General features: G+C 40.8%; 1 protein-coding gene across 2 annotated transcripts in view; it reads left to right on the forward strand.

Moving 5' to 3' along the window:
• Window positions 1-26,383, forward strand: part of rcan3 (regulator of calcineurin 3) — a 47,009-nt gene that overhangs the window by 3,284 nt on the left and 17,342 nt on the right. The window contains exon 1 of one of the 2 annotated variants that reach the window (XM_023295853.3): window positions 18,286-18,574. The exons of the other annotated variant lie outside the window; for it this stretch is intronic. Within the exon in view, the coding sequence (XP_023151621.1) occupies window positions 18,488-18,574 (87 nt within the window). The 5' untranslated portion in view covers window positions 18,286-18,487. Of the gene's footprint in view, window positions 1-18,285; window positions 18,575-26,383 lie in introns of those variants that run through there. 2 annotated transcript variants of the gene reach the window in all.

The raw sequence follows: 26,383 nt of genomic DNA on the forward strand, positions 1-26,383 counted from the left end.
TTTCTGAGTCATCGTGCTCAGAGTGTCAGCTCGTCCAGGATTCAAAGCCCAGCAACATGTGCGTGGTGTCATCCACAGCTTCTGCTCCTGTCTGTCGAAGTCCACGTTTCAAACTGGGCCGCCGATTGCTCGAGCGCAAAGACACACACACATATACACACCTGATGTTGTTATTCATTTGCCAGTGAACATGAATGCAGGTCAGCGGATTATACCGTGAACTGCACAGAATCATGAGCCGCACTCATCCTTCCTGCATCCGTCTGTGCATTTCATTCAAACATCGCCGTGTTATTCGTGCTCACTTATGCTTGTCGACTCGGTAACGGATCTGAAACGAAAATGTTGCAGACATAAAGAATGATTGCATTTGTTCCCATGTGCTCACACACATACTGTACATTCTCTGTTAAGGCCTCTCTAGGATGTGTCGAGGCTGTCTCCATGCCCTATCAGATTCCCAGAGCAGGAGTATTTGGGATCTTTAGATCCTGTTTGCTGGAGGAGGATGCAAAGAAATACTTTCAATTTTCTGCCACCCTAATCCAATTATGCTGCTCTACCATCCCTCCATCCTTCCAGTTGGCATCCCTGCATCTTCCCCTCTTCTTTTGGCCTTCCTGTCAGCCCCATCCATCTCCCTCTTTATTATATCGGTCTCAGTGATCTCCTCTTCTGATCACAATATGCAAAACTTGCTTTTTAACTCTCATCTCCTTCCTCCATTCTTTTAACATTCCCCTTCGGTCTCCCTCCGTGGCCTTCTTTATTTAGCCATTCTATGTATATAAATGCAAAGCAGAGAGGCTAAATCTGGCGCATGCACAAAATCCCTTTAAATGAATCACTCCTGCTTTGTGAGTTTTCTGTTTGTGCACCCGTTGCTCCTAGCGGTGGAGTCCGCCTCCTTCCCTCCCTTTCGTTTTGCCTCCTCACTTCATTACGATTCACACTCCGGCTTTTAAATGGAAATGCCACCCACGCACCCTTCAGTCAGAACATGTCAATAGAGTGTTTTCCATATGTTTCAATTAAATGAGCCATACTAAAAATAGAACTTTTCAACATTTGTTTAAAGTTTTAAAATAAGGGCAGAAAGTGATGAGATACGAAATTTAAAAAAAACAAACAAAAAAAACTGGTTGCTTCTGATATTTTTAGAGCACGAACAAGGAGCTTATTAGGTTGTTTCTGGCTTGTAGCAGTGCTGTTTGATTTTCTTCACACATACACATTCGCCCAGAATCTTATTTTAAAATTAGAAGATTTCAGCATTTTCCTAAGTGCTAAAAACTTGACATCTCTAAATTTGTTGTCTACATCTTCAGTGAAGAACAGGGACATGGCAACCTACATTTTTGTGTCTTTGGGCTCTTGGCTTCCTCCCAACACCGACATTACCTTCTGTTTCTGTTCTGAAAGGCCTGCATGCAGGAGGATGGGCTGTTTCTATACTCACACTGTGCTCTTTTAGAGAGAGAGAGAGAGAGAGAGAGAGAGATGTGCCCCCATATTTATAAGAAGCTCTTAGCACGCTGTAAAAGCCTTTTCCTTTCTTCTGCATTAGTGAAAAGTAAGTAAAACCTGGTGGCACACTTTCTCTTTTATCTGCAGCATTTTGTTCCCCTGACCAGCTTTTAGCTAAAATGAGGAGATGCCTTTAGGAAGTTCAGCTGAGGTTTAGTTGGATCACGTCTCTACGGATGTGACTTTGTTTATTATTAATTTACGTATTTATATTAACTCTTTAAACAGGGCTGCATCACTACACAGTGATATGAATGATGTGTCTCAATTAAAACATCAAATGGGCTTTGTATTTCCTCCTGCATATGTCAATTGTTAGTGTGAAATGCAGCATTTAAGCTCAGGAGAGTGAGTTTTATTTGGTAAAGGTTTCAAAAAGATCAGAAGTTTGGATGCTCTTTGAGGATCTTAAGGATTTTTTCCCAAAGCATATGAAAGGGTTTTAGATTAATTGTTTTTCTACCTTCTTGTCCATTGTATTTTCTTCCTTGCCAACATTTTCAGTAATTGTGTGTACAAAAGATCCCCTTTGCCATTTTCTAGTTCCCCTGTGTCACAGAGAATGCCACAGAGAAGTCATTCTGTGCAACGCCGCAGCCGGTACGGCTCCTAATTTTGACGTGATTCATTATCGCCTGTACTGCAGCTACAGAAAACTAGTGTATAGAAGCAGTGGGAGAGTTGGCAGTAGAGGTGTGTGAGGGGAAAGTAACAAGGCGAAGCAGTTTGTGTGCTTGTCAAGACAAAGGTCAGAGAAGCCATTATAAGTCGTCCCTCATAGTGCCCAGTGTGTATCAGGCCTAATCAGCGCAGAGCAAAGCTTTCATCGCTGCTCCTGCTGCTGTCAGCCTGAGCTCTCCTCAATCCATAACCGGTGCAATCAAGCAAGCACAAGCTGCAAGCCTAATACAACACGAAGCAAAATGTTTTTATCATGCAGACAATAGAAAATCAGACAATAACAAATAACAATAATGAATCTGAGAAAACATTTGATGCAAGCTTTTGGTATATTTGCCACTGTCAATTAGTTTCGGTTTCATGCCTCTATTTATAAAGCTGTTCCTATGGGTTTAGTTCACTGCTAGCCAAGTTAGCCATTAGCTGTCTTGGAAGTGTGTAGTTTGTTGCAAAACTGCCCCTCGGCACATATTCAGGGCAGAAGATTTTACAGTACAACACTATATATAAAGTCTGGTCTGGACCACAGAAGTATTGATTTTGATTTCCAGTCCCCAACAACAACAACATCCATTGCCTGAATTGTCCCTCTTACAGTAAATAATCCACAGGACGCTCAATTTCAGTTGACCACAGTATTTTCTATGGATTATCCTGAGTAACAAGGACATCTGGAAAACATTACTGACACTGAGGCAGAAACATCAGAGATGTACATCTCAGTACAAGCCAACAACCAAAAATATTGTGCACGCACAAGTTAATTTGAGTGGACCTACTTTTTAATACAAATACAATGGCTTTACAGTTGGCTCACTGACTATATTAACAGTAGCGACTATATCTTCCCTGAAAAGCTTTTCTAAGCTGTTCCTCTTAGCAATGCATTAGCAGTATGGCATTGATGGAGAGCTGTAAGTATGTGAAAACTTGAATGGCTGTAGTGGACACTGTCTGTCCCACTTGGGAGTAATGTGTTTGATAGTGTGACTCGTGTATGTAGGATGATAAAGTAAGAGAACCCTCAGAGCAGAGTGCAGCTGAAACATCAGGGACTAAAGATAGCGTGATGGAGGACGTGAGAAGTGAGAAGCAAAGTGAGTGTGCATGTATTTAATGTCCGCATACAATGCATGTACATACAATTTGAATGCAGGCGCGTGGTAGTGATATGTTCGCATGTGTCAGACTATAATCTATTTTTGGGTGTCGGTCCTCGGGGGTGAACGTGAGGGAGCGGGTGCTCAGTAGAGTGAAGGTCAGACATGATGCAGTGCAGAGTGAGTGAGTGCCTCTGGCCTCTTGCTCTTGCTGCGGCCTGGATATTATTCTGGTACACTGACCCGGCTTGTTTCACTGGTCCGCTGTGCTTGTTTTGCCTTTATTTATGACACAGAAGAAAGCAGAAAGCAATTTAAGACAAGGAGACAACAATGGAAGGAACAATTTTGCCAAATTGAACTGGTGCAGCATTCAAGTATTTCACAAGATGACAGTGTTTTCTTTTGCCGTGACAGTTTAAAGTGCGATAGTGATTGCATTTTAATGAGGATCTCAAGTTTAAGTCATCTACTGAATTCTCTAATAACATTTGAGGGTCTACTGAGGCTGCAGATATTTTACTATGCACTGTATTATAATTATCTGTAACAATGCTCTGTAATCTTTTTAACAATCATTTTTACACCTCATTTTCTGCAGAGCCCTCTTAGTAAAGGGTGTTTTTGCCTGGGCAGCAGCAAATTAAAATCGAGTGGATAAGGTGACAGAAAATGCCCCCACACTGTCCTGTTAAATTTGTTTTATCTGTTATGATGGAGAAAATTACACCTTCATCAAAGGATGTGCTCCAACCCCAGCCAGCTTTGCAGTGATGCGTAGCAGTGAGTCTCGGTTTGCACTTCATTCCAATTCGAATATGCAGAACAGCAAAAGGCATATTTGTGCCGTTTTGAATCAGCAGCACTGAGCAGCATGTAAATGATAACCAAAGATACCACAGTACGAAGTACTGAACAGCTTGTGGCCAAATCCAAATGAATAGAATGGATCTGGGCCAGCAGAGAAAAAAAAAAGTTCATTACAGCAGCTGAACTACATGTTGCTGTTTAATCAGCTGCTAGTCATTCTGTGTCAGCTTCATATGCCACCTTCACTTCATTTCTGTTTCTCCTAGTCTTCCTGCTACATATGAATAACACAGGTAAAAGTTAACAATATTGTTAGTGATGCTGAATTCTGTGTAGCTGCTTCATTGTCAGGGCCCTGTTATTGTGCATATTGAGTCACTGTCATGGGCCACTTAAATAAACACAAATGTTAACATTATGTCTGCTGTAAAAATGGTTATTAGGGTATAGACTCTACTAACCTCACTCAATTTTATTCACCTAGTTTCAGCCATTGTCTAATCAGCCATGACAGAAAACACCTGTGCTTTTAGTGTGTGTATGTTTTTTTGGTGTTTTGCAGAACAACACTCTTGTTTGGTGCAGATTTTTATTGTTAAATCTTAGGGCGCAGATTGTATTTTGGGCTGCACAGTGGCTCAGTGGTCAGCACTGCTACCTTGCCCGGTTTGCGTCCCGGCCTGGACCTGGGATCTTTCTACATGGCATCCGACTTCCTCCCACAGTCCAAAAACATCCATCAAGCCATTATCTATACACCGCTTAATCCTCATTAGGGTCGCCAAGGGGCTGGAGTCTATCCCAGCTGAGCGAATGCAGAGGACATCCTGGACAGGTCACCAGTCTTTCAGCGGTGCTAACCAGCGAGCTACTGTGCGGCCCAATCCAAAAACATGTTGAGGTTAATTGGTGATTCTAAATTGTCTGTAGGAGGGAATGTGAGTGTGCTTGTTTGTCTCTATGTGTAGCCCTGTGATAGACTGGTGACCTGTCCAGGGTGTCTCCTACCTTCACCCTCAGTCAGCTGGGACAGCTGGGACAGACTTCAGTATTGGTGTCACCTGTGGACACTTGAAAAATGTTGCACATATTGATTCCAGTTTTTTAAAAATGTTGTAAAATAAGTAATCTAAGATGAAAGTTGAATTTTCAGTTTTGCATTCTTATAACTCTGTCCAACAGCACGGAAGACATTTTAGAGTTCTTTCTGTGCTGTTTTGCTGTTTCCATAGAAATGTAGGTTTTTATGTTGCAATGAAAAATTTGCCTACAGTAAGTAAAAATGTAACAGGATCAAAAAATGCCCAGAAATAGCTTCAGGTCCAAGAGGGTTAAACACACAGTATGCATTTTCTTCCTCTAAAGGTCTCTCAGTCAAAACAAAAACAAAAGATGTAGTTTGACAATGTTGTAAGATAGGTAGATTCTGACTGAGGGCATCAAAACTGTCAATGAACACTTATGGAATTAGGTAGTGAACAAAAATGTGTGAAATAAGTCAAAACTGTTTTTTTAAATTTAGATATTACTCCTTTGCACATTCTTGGCATTCTCTCAGTGAGCTTCATGAGGCAGTCACCTGAAATGGTGTTCACTTCACAGGTGTGCTTTGTCAAGGTTAATTTGTGGAATTTCTTGCCTTCTTATTGGGTTGGGACCATCAATTGTGTTGTGCTGAAATCAGGTTGGTACACAGTTGACAGTCCTATTTGACAACTGTTAGAATCCACATTATGGCAAGAACCAATCATCTAAGTAAAGAGAAACTACAGTCCTTTATTACTTCAAGAACTGAACGTCAGTCAGTTTGGAAAATTGCAAAAACTTTGAATGTATCCCCAAGTGCAGTCGCAAAAACCATCAAGGGCTATGATGAAACTGGCTCACATGAAGACCGCCCCAGAAAAGGAAGACCAAGAGTCACCTCTGCTGCTGAGGATAAGTTCATCCGAGTCACCAGTCACCAGGACTGGCAAATTAACAGCACCTCAGATTAGAGCCCAGATAAATGCTACACAGGGTTCTAGTAGCAGACACATCTCTACATCTAATGTTCAGAGGAGACCAATTAGGCCTTTATGGTCAAATAGCTGCTAAGAAACCACTACTAAGGAAAAGCAACAAGCAGAAGAGATTTGTTTGGGTCAAGAAACACAAGGAATGGAGATAAGACAAGTGGAAATCTGTGCTTTGGTCTGATGAGTCCAAATTTGAGATCTTTGGTTCCACCCGCTGTGTCTTTGTGCAACACATAAAAGGTAAACAGATGGTCTCTACATGCATGGTTCCCACCATGAAGCATGGAGGAGGAGGTGTGATGGTGTGGGGGTGCTTTGCTGGTGACACTGTTGGGGATTTATTCAAAGTTGAAGGCACACTGAACCAGCATGGCTACCACAGCATCCTGCAGCAACATGCCATTCCATCCAGTTTGCATGTAGTTGGACCATCATTTATTTTTCAACAGGACAATGACCCCAAACACACCTCCAGGCTGTGTAAGGACTATTTGACCAAGAAGGAGAGTGATGGAGTGCTGCATCAGATGACCTGGCCTCCACAGTCATCTGACCTAAACCCAATCCAGATGTTTGGGATGAGATACACCACAGAGTGAAGGCAAGAGGACCAACAAGTGCTCAGCATCTCTGGGAACTCCTTCAAGACTGTTGGAAAACCATTTCAGGTGACTACCTCATGAAACTCACTGAGAGAATGCAAAGAGTGTACAAAGCATTAATCAAAGCAAAGGGTGGCTATTTTGAAGTATCTAAAATATAAAGCATTTTGACTTATTTCATGCTTTTGTGTTTGCTGAATAATTCCATATGTGTTCATTCATAGTTTTGATGTAGTCAGTGAGAATCTACAATGCAGATAGTCATGAAAATAAAGAAAAAACATTAAATGAGTAAATAAATAAAACTTTTGACTGGCAGTGCGCGTGTATATATATATATATATATATATATATATATATATATATATATATATATATATATATATATATATATATATATATATATAGATAGATAGATAGATAGATAGATAGATAGATAGATAGATAGATAGATAGATAGATAGATAGATAGATAGATAGATAGATAGATAAAACATTGCTCTAGACATTTTAATGTGCAGAAATGTTCCATAATACCTTTAATCATTCTTTCTGAGCTCTTATTTTTCTTCTTTTCAGAAGGAATTTTAGTGTTTATCTACTTGGGAGACATGCAGTACATCAGTGATGATACATTCAAAATGTCTCTTCAACACATTAATTCAATTTAATTACCTTGAAATTTAAAAGAATCGCTTCACACAGCTAATCAAATCCAGTTACATAAGTCCATGATGTCATGTTTCTACACCACAAATACATCTATTTAAAGACACTCATCCTTATATGCTCATCACAATAAAACTGTTTTGTTCTGCAGTTTATAAAACACCTCCTCCACACTTTCTCATGAGAGCTTAGAGGACGTTATTTTTTGCTCTTTGATGTGTGATTGTTATTGGTTTTGTGTACGGCTGCTTTGGCCAAAAATACGGCAGCTTGTCTTCCACAGACGCATCTCGCTCCGCCTCCTAACCCTACTAGACAAGGCCTGATTATGAAACTATAACATTTAAGATGCTATGTAAGCCGCTGTGATTTTTGTTCTTAGTCATGCCTCTATTTAAGTCACGATTATTTTTTGGTTCAATCAGTCTAAAAAAAGAACTGCTCTCTGGCTGCTTTCAAGAATAGCAGTTACAGACCAACAATAGAGTCCAATCCCTTATTTAACTGATGAAATACAAATGAACTCATGAATTGAGGCATAAATGCAATCATGCAGTCCATGAAATAGCAGAATGTTCAGTCGATGATGGCTTTTAGGCACGAATGTGTAAAATTAAGGCGCTGAAATAAACCCAGAGGCAACAGGGAGTTTAGTTAAGATGATTCTAAGAAATAAATGAACAGCAGTCCATTTTTGGATCTGCCTGTCTCTCTGTATTTGTGCTGTGCAGATGTATTTAAAAAATGGAAAGCTTGGACTGTGTTGTGCATCTAGAGGTAGTTGTTACAGCTGCCTTTAGAGACTTGTTTCATATCCTGCCCTTATTTCTTTTCTTCTGGCTTCCTGTTTGCTTACATAACTTTGTTGACTTCTTAATGTTGTGTGGCACCTGAATCTGAGAAGCCGGCTCCCCTGTGAGATTGTTTTTTAAAGGTGTTTACTGGGAGAAAAGGTTGCGAGAACAGCATTCAAATCAATTTCTGCTGGTTGTCATTTGCAGAAAAGGACTATTGACAGTTTGTTGAGTTTTTTTTCTCTTTTGGCACTTGTTTTTTTTTTTTGCTGTTGTTACTTTTCATCAAAATGGAAAAACAATCTTGTACTTGTTTGTTTCTGTTCTTCCTTCGATCTTTCATTTGTTCATTTTCTCCCACGAGTGCTTTTCTTCACTGTCATTTAAGCCTGTCTGTCTGCTTCTCGCTGTCTTCATCGCGGTGTTTATTGATGGTCTGTGCTTGTGGCGTCTGGAGGCCTCTGCGGCATTCTGTGCCTCTGTACAGTTTGAGCATCTGTGTGTTGTCTGAAACAGATCTGAAAGCTGTAGCATGAATATTTATTCCTTTTAATTTAGTTTACTTATTAGCCAAACTATTCGTCTAAAGTTTGCATCACACCAGCTCACCACTTGCTCACCACTCTGTTGCCACAAGGATCCCATGGCTTTCAATTAGTCGTGTTTGAAGTGAAAGAACGGAGAACTCTTCCTATCCTCTGGTGAAGACTCGATGATTTCTTTCTGTGTCTTTATTTGCCTGCCTCAGAAAATGGTACCCATTTCTCAGAGTACTGTGTTGTCTTTGAGGCTCTGAAAACGCCTCGGGTCCCTCCCTGCTCGGGTTTTTTTTCTTGTCTTTGTTGTGTCTGGTGTTCTAGCAGCGCAAGCGCCTGCATGCGGGTCGGAGAGTCCGCCTAGCCCATCCAAAGATTTGACCTGATTTCAAAGCAAAGCAATCAGTGGAACCATGGGCACGTGTCGTTCTGTGCTTCCTCCTCCTCTCCCTCTGTCTCTGTCCCGCTCACACAGCTATACGGCAGCTCATCTCTCCAGCTCCTAAGCTGCTGGACTGGGTTAAAACGCTGAACAGCTGCTGGTGGCCCACCAGATGTGGGCCGTGAACCAAAAACATACTATTCTGTCAGTTCCAATGTTTAAGCAGTATTTGTGGTTCTGTTTGAAAGAGGACTCTGTACATAAAGCATCTTTGGTTATTTCATTTTTTAACCAAATTTTTTATGGTATTACTGTTATTGGATTTTTTTTGGAACATTATGTGAAAATACATAACTATGAAATGAAATAACTCTCTAATGTTAGGCCTTTTTCCAGTAACACCAGGTCAGATTCTTTTGTTTCAAGCTGAATTGTTATAACTCAAAATGTGGTGGCAACTCCTGGTTTGCAGATCTGAAGTGATCTGATACACTGTATAAGGCTGAAACTAAAACTCTTCATTATTTTCATTATTGACCAAGCTATGACTAATCCAATAATCGTCTAGTTTTTAAAACATTAGAAAATAGTGAAAAATCATCCATCATATTTTCCCAGCGGTCCAAAGTTGACATGTTGACGTCTTGTTTTGCTAGACTTGCTCATACATTCCTAAACCCAAATATATTAAATTTGCAAGAATATGACACAGAAAAATAAATATTTTTTAACATTTTCACTTTTGAGAAATGGGAGTACCTTTTCTGTTATTAAAATTAGATTTTAGCCCCTATTCTGATGTCATTAAACAGGTAGGATATTTTGAAGATGTGACCGATCCATGTACTGTTTCTTAGTGACTGTCAGCAGGAAACTTTAATGAATGACACGCCGACGGATGATCCCCAAAGACAGGGGATCTGATGGCTCTGTTGTGCTGTTGGGGCATTTTGCTGCCTTGGTTTGAATGCTGCAAATCAAAACAAAGTTGTTCTGAATGATCACCTTTTATCTTATTATGATGTGAATCATATGCTTTGGCATATAAAATCACCAGATCTCTCCCCATTTGAACAACTATGATCAATTTTGGACTGACGTTTTGGACCGCACTCTCCACCATCATTAAAACACCAAAAGAAGCAATATCTTTGTAAGAATAGTGTTCATCACTCCGACTTGTTTCCTGTGGTTTGTAGCTTTAGCTTTATTGTTATTATGTTGAGGTCAGGCAACAATACAGTATAATGAAATCTGAGTAGTGCTCCTGAGGCATAAAACTGTTAAAATAATAACATAGTAAACCATTTAAGACTAATTATTGAAATTAAATACAGTGCAGTATGAAAATGGAATATGAAAAATGCAAATGCATCAGAGAGAATTCAATAATAATTGAAGCTGTGGGTCATGCATAAACAATTTCACAGTTACCAAGGCACACAGGTTTAATATTGCACAGCGGCTAGTCTTTCAGTGAATTTATGTGACCAACACAGTTGCAGAGACTTGGAGAATCAATGCCAAGGTGCTTTGAAACTAGTCATCTGTCTATAGCTTGTTTAGCTCCAGTTGTAAACCGAAACATATATTTAATTTTCAAGAATATAGAACATAAAAGCAAAATAAATGTTGACATAATTGCATCAACTGACAGAGAACAGTACATCTGCAAATAGATAGAGTTTAGTCTGGGGAAAAAATTAATACTGCATTGAGACTGATGCATCTCTGTTTCAGAACTGCTACATTAGCATTAGTTTGACATGATTTTTCATTTTAAGATGTCTGAATAGTCATATCATCTTTTCTATGAAAAGCATCCAGGGCAGCCTGATCTTCCAAATACAGTACATCAGCACTTAAAGTCTCAGGGCAACTTGACAGCTCATTGCAGAGAATTTCTGGATGTCAAAACTTCCCTTTAAAGCTCTGCTTTTTTGTCACCCTAAGTATTTAATAATAATAAAGTTTGGAGGAAAAAATATTGGACCTTATTATTTATCAGAAGTAACACTCCAAAAAGTCAGCTCATCTACCTGCAGCTGTCATCAGATTTTGATTCAGATTTTACAAAATCCTTATTGCTACAAGTAACGTCAAGGCATTATCTTCTTCCACTTGAACCCAACTAAGGTGAGAGGAGTACTTACTGAGTACCAATATGACTATTCGAATTTCTTACTTGTATAGTTGCATGTACAAATTTCCCTCAATAAAAGGCTCAATTTTTAATTAGGAGAAAAGAGTTACAATCAGAGTTGACCTTTGGGAGTTGTCTATCACTTTTAATTAAAGATTGATTGCCAGAGGACATGTAAATCTCTGTCTATCATCTTTTTTTTTTTTTTTTTAACATCTAAATGACTTAACACAGCAGCAGCCACACTCCCCACCTCACATTTCATCCCGTCAGCTCATCTGCAGAATTCAAACCACCAGATAAAACAAATTTGGGGCTTTGAGGAAGCGTTGATCGAGGCTACATGTGTTTGTCATTTACAGTTGAGAGCAGATGTCTGCTCATGCTCAGGTATTCATTCTGTCCTTTGCACCTGGCAGGACCCCCCTCTCTCCCTCTCTCTATTTCTATCTCTTTCTATTTTCACTCACCCGCTCACTACTTTTATTCCCTCCCTGCCAGTGCTGCCTCTCCATCTCTGTCTGTTCTCCCCCGCTCTTTCTCACCTACACTCTGTAGATCTGTCTCTCTGCCCTGTAGACATTCTTTTATCCTCCCATCCCTCTGTCTCCCCCTGGCTCCCTGCGCCTGTGCTTGGCTGCTTGCTTTATAAATAGCTTGGCCTAGATTACAGCAGCTGCATTGGCGCTGGCACCATGGGTTGGTTTGGCTGGGCCAAATGAGGTAGCCAGTTGTAACAAGAGGTTGGCAATGGAAGGGAGAGAGCGTGTGTGTCTGTGTGTGTGTGTGTGTGTGTGTGTGTGTGTGTGTGGGTGTGTGTGTGTGTGTGCACGTGTGCGTCCAGATGCAGGTGTGTGAGGATCAGGAGGATAGCGTAGCCGCAGCCTGTCTGCATGCCTGCAGTGGCTCGGGCAGTTTGTTTTTACACTGTCATTCCTTTGATTTTTCTGCTGCCACATCGCACTCAAGCGTGCACAGTCACACCCACATACAAACAAAGCCTGCATGTCTGTGAGAACTGTTGTCATAGTTGTCATATTTTAATGCTTTTCTATTTCGGATCAGTGATTGCAGAAAATGAATTACCAGTGTTTGCATGTATTTGATTTGAATTTGCAAATGAAAATGATACATATTTGCATCCAGTTATTTTTAGAAGTTGGGTTTATGCATAGCATTGTTTCCTTCTGTTCATGTGCTTGCACTAAGACGCATGTGTGTATTATGAGCATGCGTACATCAGCCCACCGTGATGATCCACTGCCCTGATTTCCTCCCTCCTGCTCCTCTGCAGAGCTCCCCTTCAGAATCCAAATTTTGCTCGTCAGTGAGTCTGAGACACAGCGTCTCACCCTTTGAGCATCTCTCTACCTCTCTGTCAGCTCCTCTTTTCATCTCTCAGAAAGTGCATCGTGCATGTTAGAAACTCCGCATTGACTACATTTCTACCATTTCATTTACTGTGCACCTTATCTGATGATTCATACTGCATGTATATCCATTTATTTCTACTTGATCATAAAGAAATGGGAGTTAGGTGAAAGAAAATCCACTCCTGAATCTAACACCTTTGTGGTATTTGTATTTGCATTTGCTTGTTATATTTATATATTTGGCTGCCAATAGTAGACAAAGAAAACAAACTGACTTTTACTGCATTGCTGGTAAATGGCTACAGCTTAAGCAAATTGATTTTACTTGAAGGGAATACTTGTATTTTTTAAAATACACTTTAGATATGCTGCTATTTTGTTCCCCTTGGACAGAGCCAAGCCAGCTTTTTCTAATCATCTCAGGAAGGAAAACAAAGGAAGGAAAGCAAATAATTGTAAAATATGTGCAACTTAGAATCATGCACACATTGCAGTTCACACTGTGTACATAAACAAATAAGATATTGTCCATATAAAGATGCAACATGCTCCTATTTATAGTTTATTTGTTGATAATAGATTAGGTTATGGTATTAAGTATCACAAGCTGGCAGCATTTTAAGGATTAAAATAATTCTGAGAAATGAGCAGTCACTGATCTGGGTTTCAGATTCATCTTTCAAATGGAAAGATGGTGTCGAAGCTTTTTATTTTCCTGCATGGACTCTTGTTTGAGGGTGCGCTGCCTGTGAGATCTAACAGAGAGAATTGTGAATGAGAAGAAGCGAATTGAGAATGAGGAGGAGGATGAGCAGAGCTGCGGAATGAGGCCAGGGAGGAAGAAAAGTGCTTCATCATCCATGGCGATCCATCCTACTTGTCAGCCGAGACAACAGGGATCAGAGGGGCACATCGACACGGTGCTTTGATAACCGAAAACATTCAAGTAAAATAGTACATGCAGGGTGCCGTATCGGACACAGATGGTAAGGATTATACAGCATGGGTCTGCAACCATTTTTTACATTTTTGTTTTTAAGTGTTAAGATGTTACCAACACTATCACATACTGCTGTAAACAGGACAATAAATCTACCAAGGATTTCCACCACAATAATTTACATTCCTTTTGTGTTTTTTTCCCCCTCCTACACACAAATATATGGGCATATTTTTAATCAAATCAGCATTTTCTTTAATTATTCAATGTATTATTGACCTTTTTCATTAATCTTTCCACATAACCCTTGGTAACCACAGACATTCCTCCTGATGTAGATGCTGGAAAACAGATTTTCACTGGGATATGCTATAGGTTTTGCATTAAACTTACCTAATACAGGCTAAATGCCAGGTCAAGGTACAGGCAGGATTGCTTTGCAGGCTATTTTCCAGATCACAGTGCATCAGCAAACATCTGCTTGACTGAAGTTTCCTTGAGCAACACAGTGAATCTCTACTATCGTCTGTTGACTCAATCCTTTGTAAATAGGGGCAAGTGAAAAGAGAATTTTCCAACAAGGCATAAATAAATGATCACAACCTTTGGCAAGCGAAGACTACATCAGGTTCCAGAAGAGAGAGTGTATTGAAAAGAAAACGGCGACACAGGTGCACTGCTTTATCACTTCTGAGCTCGTGATTAATGAGCTCTGGGGGTGATTTTTGAAACAGTATCTAAACCTGCCAAGAAGCATCTTCTGTACTGCCTGTTCTTACGATCGTGACTTGGAAGAATAAAACAGATTCGCTCCCAGCAGAAGAAGCAGCTGACAATGCTGCTCAGACTCAGGTCAACGTGTTACACTGTCTGTTATGTGGTGTTTTTGGGCGCTTACAGGCAGATTTTTCCAGACCGAGTGACTGACTGATACTGTCAGCTGGAGGAATGTCACAGTCATCCACTTATATCTTTCTCATGTCCTCCGTCTACTCAGCGTGGACAATGCCTGACATGCACAGACGTAAATAGTTCTCACCGCCTAGAGCCTCAATATTAATGGCTTATAGGGACTTAGCTGTCTCGGCTGGTCTGGCAATTATTATTATGAAATGGAGGGCAGGAGAGATTGAGTGAGATGATCTGAGTGATGGAAAGAAGACACAGTTTGTTAGCATATTATGCAATGGCATAATGTCTGTGGGAATTTTTGAAATGGTTGGTCTTCAGCTGGAATGGAAAAACTCAGTGGATCATTGTAATTAACAGAAAGAAGCTCTGGCAGCAGTGGTACAGTCAGCTTCGTCTCCTGCTTTATTGATAACGATAATGAGTCAAGTACAGCTAATCTATGATCAAGAAGTCAGCATTAAAGTACAGTACAGCCCGCTGAGAAGTTCTGTCAAAGTTTTCACATCTCTGTCATTCCAGGATCAGCAAAGCATCTATACTAAAGGCTCTAATGCCCAAATTAGGTGTCTGTTAATTTACTGCACAGCTTGTAGGGAGACAGCAACTTTTGGCACTGAGTACATCAACCTCACTTCCGTTTATGCATATTGTTTGTCTGTCATTCTTTAGCCCATAAAGCCACGGACCATGTCAGCTGAAGGTAACGAACTTCAGAACATGCAGCTGACATCCATGGTTATGCAATTGTGTGCCTTGATAGGAAAACAAGTGCTGTAAATGCCTTTAGCAGGCAGCGTATTTTTGACCCACAGTAAGCTAGTAATTTGAGCTTGTGAGTTATGCAAAATATTTTATGACTTACATGGTTGTACTTTGATCACATGGACTTCATCAGTAAACTGTGTGGTATGAATCATATGATATTGCGAACTGCTAATAATAATAATAATAATAATAATAATAATAATAATAATAACAATAATAATAATGCTAATACATTGTCTACTTGCCACTAAAACTGACTGCAACAATTAGTTGATTCCTTGTGAACAATTAAATTAAGACTATTTTGATGATCAGCTACTTGGTTATAATATTTTTTGTAAAGAAAAAAAACTAAATTCACTGATCGTACCTTCCAAAATATGAACATTTTCAAATTTCTTTGCTACTCTGTGACAGTAAGCTTGAATATCTTTAGATTGTGGCCAAAACGAAACATTTGTGGATGTCGTCTCGGGGTTTTGGGAGCAGAGATTAACATTTTTCAACATGTACAACCCAAACTACTTATCGACTAATCAAGAAAAAGATTGACAGAATAATCAGCAGAAATCATCATTAGCAGCTAGCAGCATTTTTGCCTTTATTGGCTAGACAAGTAGAGAGATGACAGTAAATGAGATTAGAGAAAATGAACAAAAACAAAAGCCAGATGCTAACCAGGGACATAACAGTTCATGGTCCAATATGCGACTTTGTAATCCTAAAAGCTTCAATAAATAGCTACTGGACTTATTTTTTTTCTCTTTCCAGTAGTTAATTTTCTAAATGCTGCACTTTAATAGATGTTATGTATTTTTATTTGTTGCTCTGTCATAGTTTGAAGGTGAAAGCTGCTAATGTAAGTAAACTACAGTTCAAGCACAGACAATTAACTAAACACTGCACTTAATATTAAAGATATATATATATATATATACATATATATATATATATATATATTTTAATTAAGATAATAATTATTTTGTGTATTTATTTTTGTGGATTTCTCAGTAAAGTTTATCTTATATTATTCTGTAGATTTTACTTTGCACTTGCCAGTTCCAGAAGACAGATACAGCAATAGTCTGTTCAGTAAACAAGTTTTTAATAAAAAGAAAGAGTAAAAAGAAGCAGTTTCATGTTTTCTATTTCTTGTTTTCTCTCTACAATAAATGGGCCGAGCTTTGATCTCAAAACCGAAGCACATACCAAACTGTGAACTTTGTTTACCACTGTAGGAGATATTTATTAGTTTTTTTTGTCTAACAGTGTTAGACTTTGTTTGTTTGTTTGTTTTAGATGTTTTGTTTTTTTGATTAGGATCTTTTAGTTGTTTATTTAGTTTCATTTTGTTTGTCTCGCTTATTTTGATTAGTTTACTGTTTATGTATTTTGTAAGTGCAGGGTAGCACTATGGGCACTTCATTGTGTGTAAGTAGGTAGGCAGGGGTAGGACCAGCCTAGATCAACATAAAGCACACATATTTTGTTTGGACTTTACTGGATGCCCATGGTGCATCAGTGGCTTTTTCATTCTGAGTTTGAGATTGATATTTGCCAAATAGCCACTATGATCATTACAACCCTAGTTTTAATGTGACTCTGTCATAGATGTATTGATTTAACTTGATGGTGATTGTGAAAGTAAATGTTATACAAGAAAAGCACTCAGAGAGCATAGAACTCTGCCAAGGCTGCTCAGTCATTGTATCGTTTCCGACAGATAAGTCCCGATAAGTCCGCAGCAGTGGATTTTTTGTCATGGTCCCTCCCTTCTCTGTGCTGTGCTCCTGGCTAGATGACAGCCCAGGCCGATCGGGCACAGCTGCTAAAGGAGTGCAGCTGTGCCCGATCAGCAATCAGTGGCAGTTAAAGCCTGGCTCGCCCCACCAGCCGCCGCTGGTTCGATGTTCCTGCTGGCTCCCCGCAAGCCACTCTGTCCAGGTCTGCCCTGGCTCCGGCTGTAAGTCAGGCCGTTGTGTTTTAGTTTAGTTATTAGCCCATGAAGTGGCCGGTTTTGTTGATTATCCTTGGTTATTTTAGAGCTCTGTTTGGTTTTAGTTAAATTCGTTAATTTCTGTATGGAGTTTGGTTTGCTTTAGTTCACTCAGCCGCTGTCTTATGTTTCTTTGAATAAAGTCCATGGTTTGTTGAATCTGTTTTGCCTCCTATGTGCCTGCACTCTGGGTTCAACCCCCCGGTCCCTGTGACATTTTTAGTAAGATCGCAATCATGTGATCGTCAGCAGGCAGCTGATGTACAGTTCACTTGTTGTCATAGTTACAGTGATGCGGCGCTGCTATTTCGCAATGATGCAGAAATCTTTACCAAATCTGTGGATCCAGACTATAATCCACATCACTGCCAAAAACGAATCAGGTGGTCCTTGTATTATTTCTGACCTTCCCTGAAAATTTAATCCAAATCCGTTTGTCCGTTTTTGAGTAATGCTGCGCACAGACAAACAGACGGACAAACATAGGGTGATGACCACATAACTCTGCCGCGTTTCTTGGCAGAGTAATGAGGTTGTTTCAGCTTGATATAATCCTGTCCACCTTCTCCATGACATTCTGTTATCAACAGCCCCAAAATGTTGACCTTTTATGTAACACTTGTATCTGCTCCATGTACAGCTACACAAATACAGGCTGTTCCCGTTATTATGTCCACACTGTTCATTCAAAGGCATCAGAGCTCTGTGCTGGAATTCGCTGGGTTAATCAGGGTGACACTGGTGTTCATGTTACTTGATGTACCCATGTTCAATTTTTTTCCTTTTTTTTGTAAACGTGTGTGACTTTTTTTTTCCTCCACTGACACCAAAAATACAAGGAAAAGCGGAATAAACCAGCCCGTGGATTCTGCAGTGCCTCCTGCACGGTTCGTCAAGCGCTGTAGTGGCGTAAAACACGACGAACGTGAGATGGTAATGACGTCAATGTGGAGGTAGGGGGAGGGCAGGAGCGAGCGAGGGAGGGAGGGAGGAGGAAGAGCAAGAGGAAGGGAGGGAGAGAGTTTGTGCGGCTGCTGCAGCATCACTGTCAGCAGCGCTTTAGTGCAGTGAGGAGTCCAGCAGCAACTCTGAGCGCAGAAGGACCGAGGCGCAAGAACCGCAACTTTCTGGAGGAAGAACCCGACAGACGATTTCTCCGCAACCTGCGAAAGAGGAAGACTTTTATTATTCTTTTTTGTTTTTTTTTTCTTTTACTAGCCTCCTCAATCACGCAAGGGAATGCCATCGATAAATATGAAACTGGAGATGGTGACCATCATCGCCTGCGAAGTAGACACCGAAGTGTTTACATCAGACAAAATGCAGGTACGGTTTATTTCCAAAGGAAGAAGAAAAAAAAAAAGACGCACGCTGCAGCAAAGCATGCTTTCGCCCTTTGTGGTGTTGGTTGTGCAGACTCAGGACCGACTGCTGCCTGGTATAAGTGCATGCATGTCTTGGTGACGTTGAATGCAGCCCTCTTTCTCTCTCTCTCTCTTTACCTCTGAAGAGGATTTTTATCAATGGGAGCCGCAGCTCGCCAAGGCGCACGTCCCTCACCGCACAGCGCAGCCATTCATGCTGAATGAAACGCAAAATACCGCAAGACTAGGCTGCAAAAAACAATCCGTAATGCACCAATTCTTACGGTATTGTGACGTTAAGTTGCACAGGTTGCGAGGAATTTGGAGAGACGGTGCGGAGGCTGAATGAAAGAGTGTGATGGATTGAATTGTCCATGCAAGACACATGCAGGGAAGGAAGTGAGGCAGTTTTTTTAGACGCAGTGGCAGACAGACCCCCATTCTCCCCCTCTGTATCTCTGCCCTCTCCTCATTGCAGCAGCATTGCAGGTGCACCAGGTTAGACCAGAAAAGACAATCCAATAGCAAATATGGGAAGAATTTCAGAGAATTTGGGCATAAATGTCAAAATGAATTGCAATTGTAAAAGTAAGCTTTCCGCAGCATCTAGTAGGGGTGTTATTGATGACGTTGAAGTTTGACTAACCTAAGCATTCCCTGCAGTAATATTCTATTGATTTATCCAAAGCCCTCAGGACAAATCAAGTACAGGTATGTAGGTATATGCTGCCTGTCAGTCAAAGAACAGGGCAGCACTTGCACTCATGTGTTCAAAGTGAGCCTTGGGACCCCAACTTTGCAACATGCCAGTATTGGGGGCTTAGAAGGCTAAACAGATGGTCTGCCAAAGCTTGACTCACCCACTAAACCCTTTGGAAATTCCATGTCAGAATATATTCCCTCACCTGCTGGCTGCGTGTCTGCTTGTCTGATTTGACTCATCACCACAGATACAGAAAGATGGAGAAAAGGGTGGAAAAAAACAGTGCAGCTCTGGAGACTGAGGACAGGTTGGATCTCATATGATCGAGGTCTAGTCCATTACGAGCAGTCGGTGTACGTGAGGAGAAATTTTCTGGCATGGATGAACTCGCAGTCATGGTTGTTTTTTGTTTTTTGTTTTTTTTTTTGTTGTTCCTCTGTGCCACTTGTTCTCTAGCGCTAATGTGCTCTGGTGCGACGAAGGCTGAATTCAGCAGCAGAAGTTCATTTCTCCACCCTGCCCACCTTGTTTAGCCATATTTTTTCTTTTTTGTTGTTTGCACTTCCATGAATGCCACTAATCCCACACTACCTGTGCATAGGCTTTTTGCTGTATGCGTTTATGAGATGTGGTTGACCTGTTTGCTTCTTGTTTGCAATAGCCTGATCTGCTTGTGCTTGTTATTTGCTTAAAAATACCCTGCACATAGAAACACATAAAGAATACAAGTTGACTACTGACTCACCCTGTGGTCTGCATTCACCCAGCGAGCTGCAGGCAGCTGCTGTGTTTGTTCCCAACTCTCATTACAGTTTGTATCTACTGCAGTCCAGCCAAGGTGAGAGACACCAATGTGTCACCCTGCATTTGCTTGCTCTCTAATTATAGGATGGCCGCCATCATCCTTGTGATTTCCTAGGAAATGCGAGTGAAAGGAAAATAACTGCCAAGGCACACAGAGGTGTTGCTTTTGTAGGCTTTCTGCCCAGTGCAGACACACAATATCTCTTCATTTACCACATATGACTACGGTTCATTGTGTCCTTTGTTTCATTGGGGTAGACTTTTGTCAAAACCTGGTTGATGCTCTTAGATCAGCTGTTCTCCCCAGACAGGCTCACACAGCCATAGGCAGGACACACTGATCAGAGGGCAGTTCTTCACTAAAGCCTCCTGTCAAACAGCTCTCATCAGCCCACTTCTCCGAGACCCAGCTAAAGAAAAAAGGTTCTGTGCACAATTAAAAAGAGCAGACAGAGGGGTTGACTTTCGAATGGCACAAAGAACACCACTAATCCTGGTTTCTGGCACACAGCGAGTGATGGAGAACGCTGGCGGAGAGGGCAGATTAAAGCAGGGCATGTGGGGAGCGGCCTCTGATTGAGCTCACCTCCCTGTCAGCCTGCTCTTATTTTTATTATCATTCAACAAGATCCGAGTCGCTGTTTTGTATTAATATACCCAAATCTGAAGAGCAGGATAATAATCTGACTTCTGTTTTGCTGGAAAGCATTTTGGGTGGACTAATATGTGGATTGCTGCTATTTATAGAAGCTTCAAGGAAAGATTAGGCAATGACATTGATGTTTGAAGGGGGTGACATGAAGAATGTGAGTGCATGGTGTTTTTTTTAATTAGAGGAGATGCTTTGTGAGTGACTGTGGTGTTTTTGGTGCCATTGTTTTGATACGGTTGAAATGCCATGCCCACGCCTCGGCTCAGTCCATGCTGGTTACATCATAAATGAGCCAAACAGAGAGGCTGTGGATAGGACAGGTTGTTGTTATCATAACGGCAGAGCTGCTGGTACAGTAGGCTCTTATGCCAAAGTGCTCGGGATCCATTTTAGAGGAAACAGAAGGACTATTGTTGCTGTGAGGTTCAGTGAAGCCAGAGCTGCGTGTTGACTGCTGTAGTATGTTCGTCACAACACTGCCAATACCTGGAAAATCTACTAGCATCAGCAGATGATAACACAGGACACATGGTGAAGGTCATAGTATGATGGCAGGGAGGGAATATATCACAGAGCATGATGCAAGCCTGTACAGTTACCTTGCATGTTTGATTTGATACTGACATTTCCTTCTTATTTATTTACCCACTTGCCGGTTTGACGGTTGCCTATTTATTTCCTCTTTTATACACGTGTAAATAATTAATCAGCCTCGTCTACCTGCTCGTCCTCTTGATAAGTGCTTCTCTGGTTTTCTGTCTGTCACCGCATGAAACGTGTTTGCTTCAACTGTGAAGCGTTTAACACATCAAGGTTTTAGGAGAAAAACAGGATTTGGACATTATGATCCCTTCACACTTAATTATACACTAACCTGTCATAAAAAAAACACTACAGAGGCCGCATTGCAAAGCCACAAAGGACAGCTATTTTCAACCTGTGCCTGCTCTCCCACACGCCAAAGACAGTAGTAACACTGACACAGTCACACACGCTCCACAGTCACACACTCCAACCACAACAGTGAGTCAGCGGACTCACAGACCTACAGACAAACATCTCTGTCAGCAAACACGCGCCGCTCCTCGCTGAGGACGCCGGGAGAAGTTTCCATCCGCTTGGGTCACTTTCCGTTTGTCCTCGTCTGTCTGTCTCTCTGTTTGTCTGTCATGTGTGTCATATGTCTGTTTCTCAGGCCTTTGTTGTCGCAGAAATTATGCTGGTTGTGCGTAAGGAGGAGAAGTTTGATGACTAATCTGCTATTTGTAGTTCAGCAAAACTGAAGTGATTTTGCTGACGTGTGTGATGTTTTCACTCTTTTCCCACTGTCTTTGTGCAACCTTATGTAATGGCTTGTCATTCCTCTTGATTTATGAAGGTTATTTTGAGCATCTAAGCAGCAAGGCAAGGCACAAAACAATGTTCCATCTAATTATTGCCTGTGATTCGCTTTCACTCATCAAGCATGGGATGTTTCAATAAATGTTTGTTTGCTTTAACAGGCTCCTTTCTGGGCACATTGAAGTAATAGATGTGCAGATATTCGGGTTTTTGATTCCCTAAGATAAATAATTTTATGTTTTTTATTAATTGAGAAGGTGGAACAAGTTTGAAAAGATCATGTTTGCTTAAAAAGATGATTTGTTAGTCCAAATGGCTGCAGATAAGATCTTGCTCTTATTTTTCTTTACATTTAAACCAACTTCAAATATCTTTACTGATGTACTATCTTAATACTGATAGGTTTGACCTGAATGTTAAGGTGATCCTAGATGCACAGTTAGAAAACACCGTTGTGATGCACTGTGACCAGTTGTTGGGTGAAGGCAAGAGGCAGAGGTGCAGCGGCAGGACAGACAGGATGGATGTAGACGGTGACGGTATCGTGTTCTGTGCTGGTAGGAAACCAGATCTGCACCTTGGCAGGGTTGAGCGATCCTGGGTCTGAGCAGTGGGCTCAGGTGTGCCTGCTCCCCCTAGTCTGGGCACTAGGCAGGTGGAGAGCTGGGCAGTTCACATTTGCCTGAAACCCTAGAGAAGCGCTCGAGCTCGGGTTTCAGCTAAAGGTTAGTGCTGCGTCCGTTAGGGTGACGTAGAACAAAAGACAGTCTCCTGGGTGGGGTGTCCGGTTACCACGTGGCCAAGATGACACGACTATAAATTGATAAGATTAGAAGCAAAGAAAAAAGGCAATGGAATGTTGAGGCCCACAGTTTACTTGCCAAGGAAGACGGCGTCATACAATAATCGGTCTTTGTTATTGAGTCACTTATAGAACATAATTTTCTTGTCAGAATTTCCAATTGGATTTCCAGTCCGACACAAATGGCCATGAGAAGACAAGACAGTTGTCGTGCCTAAAATAGCAATGTCAAACCAATTACCTTGGAAAAGTACAGTAAGGCTTCAGACCATTACATAGACCAAGCTACATGCTTCATACTGCAAAACAAGACAGGATTTACTAATGGTGTGCCAAGCAGTGTTTATAGCATCAGAAAATTAATCATTTTTAGTCTTTATAGTTGATTAATAATTTATTTAAGTCATTAATGAAGCAGAAGCGACAAACACGGGCAAGTTTGAACTTCTAAAAGCACTGCAATTATCAGCTTTTGTGAGTTCATATGGTTGTAAACTGAATGACATTGAGGTTTTGACTGTTGGTTTTGGTAAAAGCAAGCAAGATGTCATTGTAGCCTCTTGGAAAGTAGCACTGTTCACAATTGATATCCTTTTTAGAGGAATAAAGACAAATATTGTATAATATACATTCACAATATTACTTGAATAAAAGCTGAAGTAAAGAAAAGTACCTCAAAATTGTTATGTACAGCAAATGAATGAATGTAAATGGTTACTTCCATATGTACAGTACACAAACGGTATGGTTTATACAAGCTGTGCAGTATGCTCTTATCTTTGTTTCTGTAATGCTTAATCATCACTTAAGATGCTGCATCGCCCCAAGGGGATGCACTGATTACCACCAGAAAGGTAGAGAGAGAGGGAGGCATACAAGAGAGAGCAGTAAGAAGAGACAGAGCGGTGGTGAGTAAAGAACCGGATCTCACTTGTCAGTGTGTTGTGGCTTAAGTTAAGTGCTGTTAGTGTAACATCTCTTCAGCTACCTTATGTAATGTTGTGTAGCTCTTTGGATTACTGTCGCCTCTGAAGTTTATGGATCTGTGCGGACGTACTTGCATATTTAGAGTGTGTGATGTAAGAAAAATATGTGTGTGCTAGTGTGCGCATGTGTGGGTTCAGCCAAGGCCTAAGTGCTGTTGAAGAGCAAAAGCTCCTGCCTCAATAAAAACCATAATGACCAGATTGATGGTAATAGGATTAATGTGTCCCCACATGCCGTAAACTGATTTCAAGCTCCCTGCCGTGGACACGTTGTCCCCAATGGAATGGTAGTGTAGCGCCGCAGCGTCGGCCCCTATCAATAGGGCTCCTTGCTCGAGGTATTGATTCCACTGTAATAACACTTGCCCCATTCACATGCCTCCCCAGCGCTTATGCAGCCCTCACAATGCAGACATAGCTATTAATCATGGGATGTTTTTGTTGTTTTGTAAACGGAAGATTTGCTGCTATGCTAATATTAATAGCTGCTTTGACAAAAGCTGTTTCCCTATGTGCTAAGTTGGGTTTCTCACACACACACATAGTCTCCGTGTTTATCCAGTAATATTGAGTCTGTTTTTGTGATAACACATTACCTCACCCTAAGTAGTCAGCAAGCAAACTTTATCTTAAAGTCTCTTATAGTGTTAAAGAACTGACCCCTAATCTGGAGGCTAAGAGGAGATGCAACAGCCAGTAAGCTGACATCATTAAGGAGACTGTGTCTGTGATATTTGCAGACTTTGACTTGTATTAAGAATATTGTAAAGTACTTTGTCATATCAAGTACATGTTTTGTGCTACAATTCAGAATAAGAGTCAGTGACAGCTACTTGATGGTGGATTGACTTCAAAAACAACATACTTTGTATGTTCTCCTCAGCCCTCACCATGCATGTTGGCTGTTGTAGTATGAATTTGCTGTCCCATTGTTGGGAATGCAAATTCCCTGATAGTGATTGCAAATCAGAAAAAGATCAGATACCATAAAAAGTAATTAGACCAAATGCATTGTAATGTACAACTGGACTCACACAAGTATAGACTAGTTGTCAAATTAGTTTACAAAATCTCCCGTGACAGAAAGAAGCATGACACAGTAAAACATTTTTAAAATGAGGACCTCATTTTTAAAATCCAACAAATGCCTTTTCTAAGCTGCTAAGTAGTTTATGTTTAGTGAACGTCTTAGAAAAATAGGACAATGTAGTCACCTTGTGCAGCAAAACACTGCTCCCAGTGTTCCTGCTACACTTAGACCACCCCCTGAATGTCGTGTTCTTTAAGTGCATCAAGCATCATCTGCAATGGACCTCTGGATGTCCTGCACATTGTCAAAATGGTGATGTGTAAAATGACAACGTTGCAGGGAGACAAATCTAATGAGTCGAGCGGTGGTTGTATTGGCGCAACCAAAAATTAATGTGCACATTTTTAATGACATGTTGTCATGATGCGGCACCCAATTGTCATCACACCACATTTTACATTGTTTGCATTGAATTTTCACTGAGATAACTCCTGATGTTACAGTGGAACTGGATGTTGGCACTCTGATACTTGGAAGAGAACAAAATGATGAAAATGCTCTTGGTGCGCTGTGAATCTGATACTTATTCTTTGGACTTGGAAACTGCGGGCACTGCAGCCATGGAGACTGTTGTTTGGCCTTTGGGTTGTAGCCATAGACCTGACCCTCATCTCCAGTGGGGATTCTCAGCATAAAACTTTGCTTTTGCAAGGCCTGTTAATGGAGACTGTGCAGCTCCTTCTGCAGGTCCATGGTGAAATCGCAGATATGCACGAGGAAGTGGCTTAAAAAATGTGTCTTAACATAGGTATGATGTTGATCATGTGTCATATGGCGTACTGACTCACAAGACTTACTGCTCGCCTCAGTTGTATACGCAAGACAATGCTGCAGTCCGTTCTGTATAGAATTTTGATCCCACCAGGTAGAATGTTGTATTAGCAGCACATTGGTTTCAGACCATTATTAAGATGGCTGGTGTGTTTAGCAGTAAATCCATGTTGAAACACTTAAAAAAAAAAAGATGCCAAACCAGCTATAAAAATAAGGTTTCTCTATTTATTATAGAGGTAGACTCACATAATCTACAGAGTAGATTACAGATGCTAGTCAATAGGTTAATTGAGGTGTGTGTGTGTACAGAGCTGAAAGCTGAAAGACTCATGGAAACATTCTCATATTTGAGTTTTTGTTTTGCTTTCAACAGTGTTTGTAGTAACGTCTGGCAGCTGAAGGGTCTGCTGTATCTGAAATATAATACATTTTCAACACAGTGATAACTGCAGTGGAAAGTTGGCTCTGTTTAATGGAACAGTCATGGAAAAAATATGGAATGTGATAAGGAAACTGTGCTGAAACAAGCATGCATTTAGAAATGAGATGTTTCATCCAACTTGGTTTGTTATCTCTACGATCTGCCTTCCTTGGTCGACCTCATTAGACTGGTTCCAGT

Source organism: Amphiprion ocellaris, chromosome 20 (genome assembly GCF_022539595.1).
Source record: "Amphiprion ocellaris isolate individual 3 ecotype Okinawa chromosome 20, ASM2253959v1, whole genome shotgun sequence".
NCBI lineage: Eukaryota > Metazoa > Chordata > Actinopteri > Pomacentridae > Amphiprion > Amphiprion ocellaris.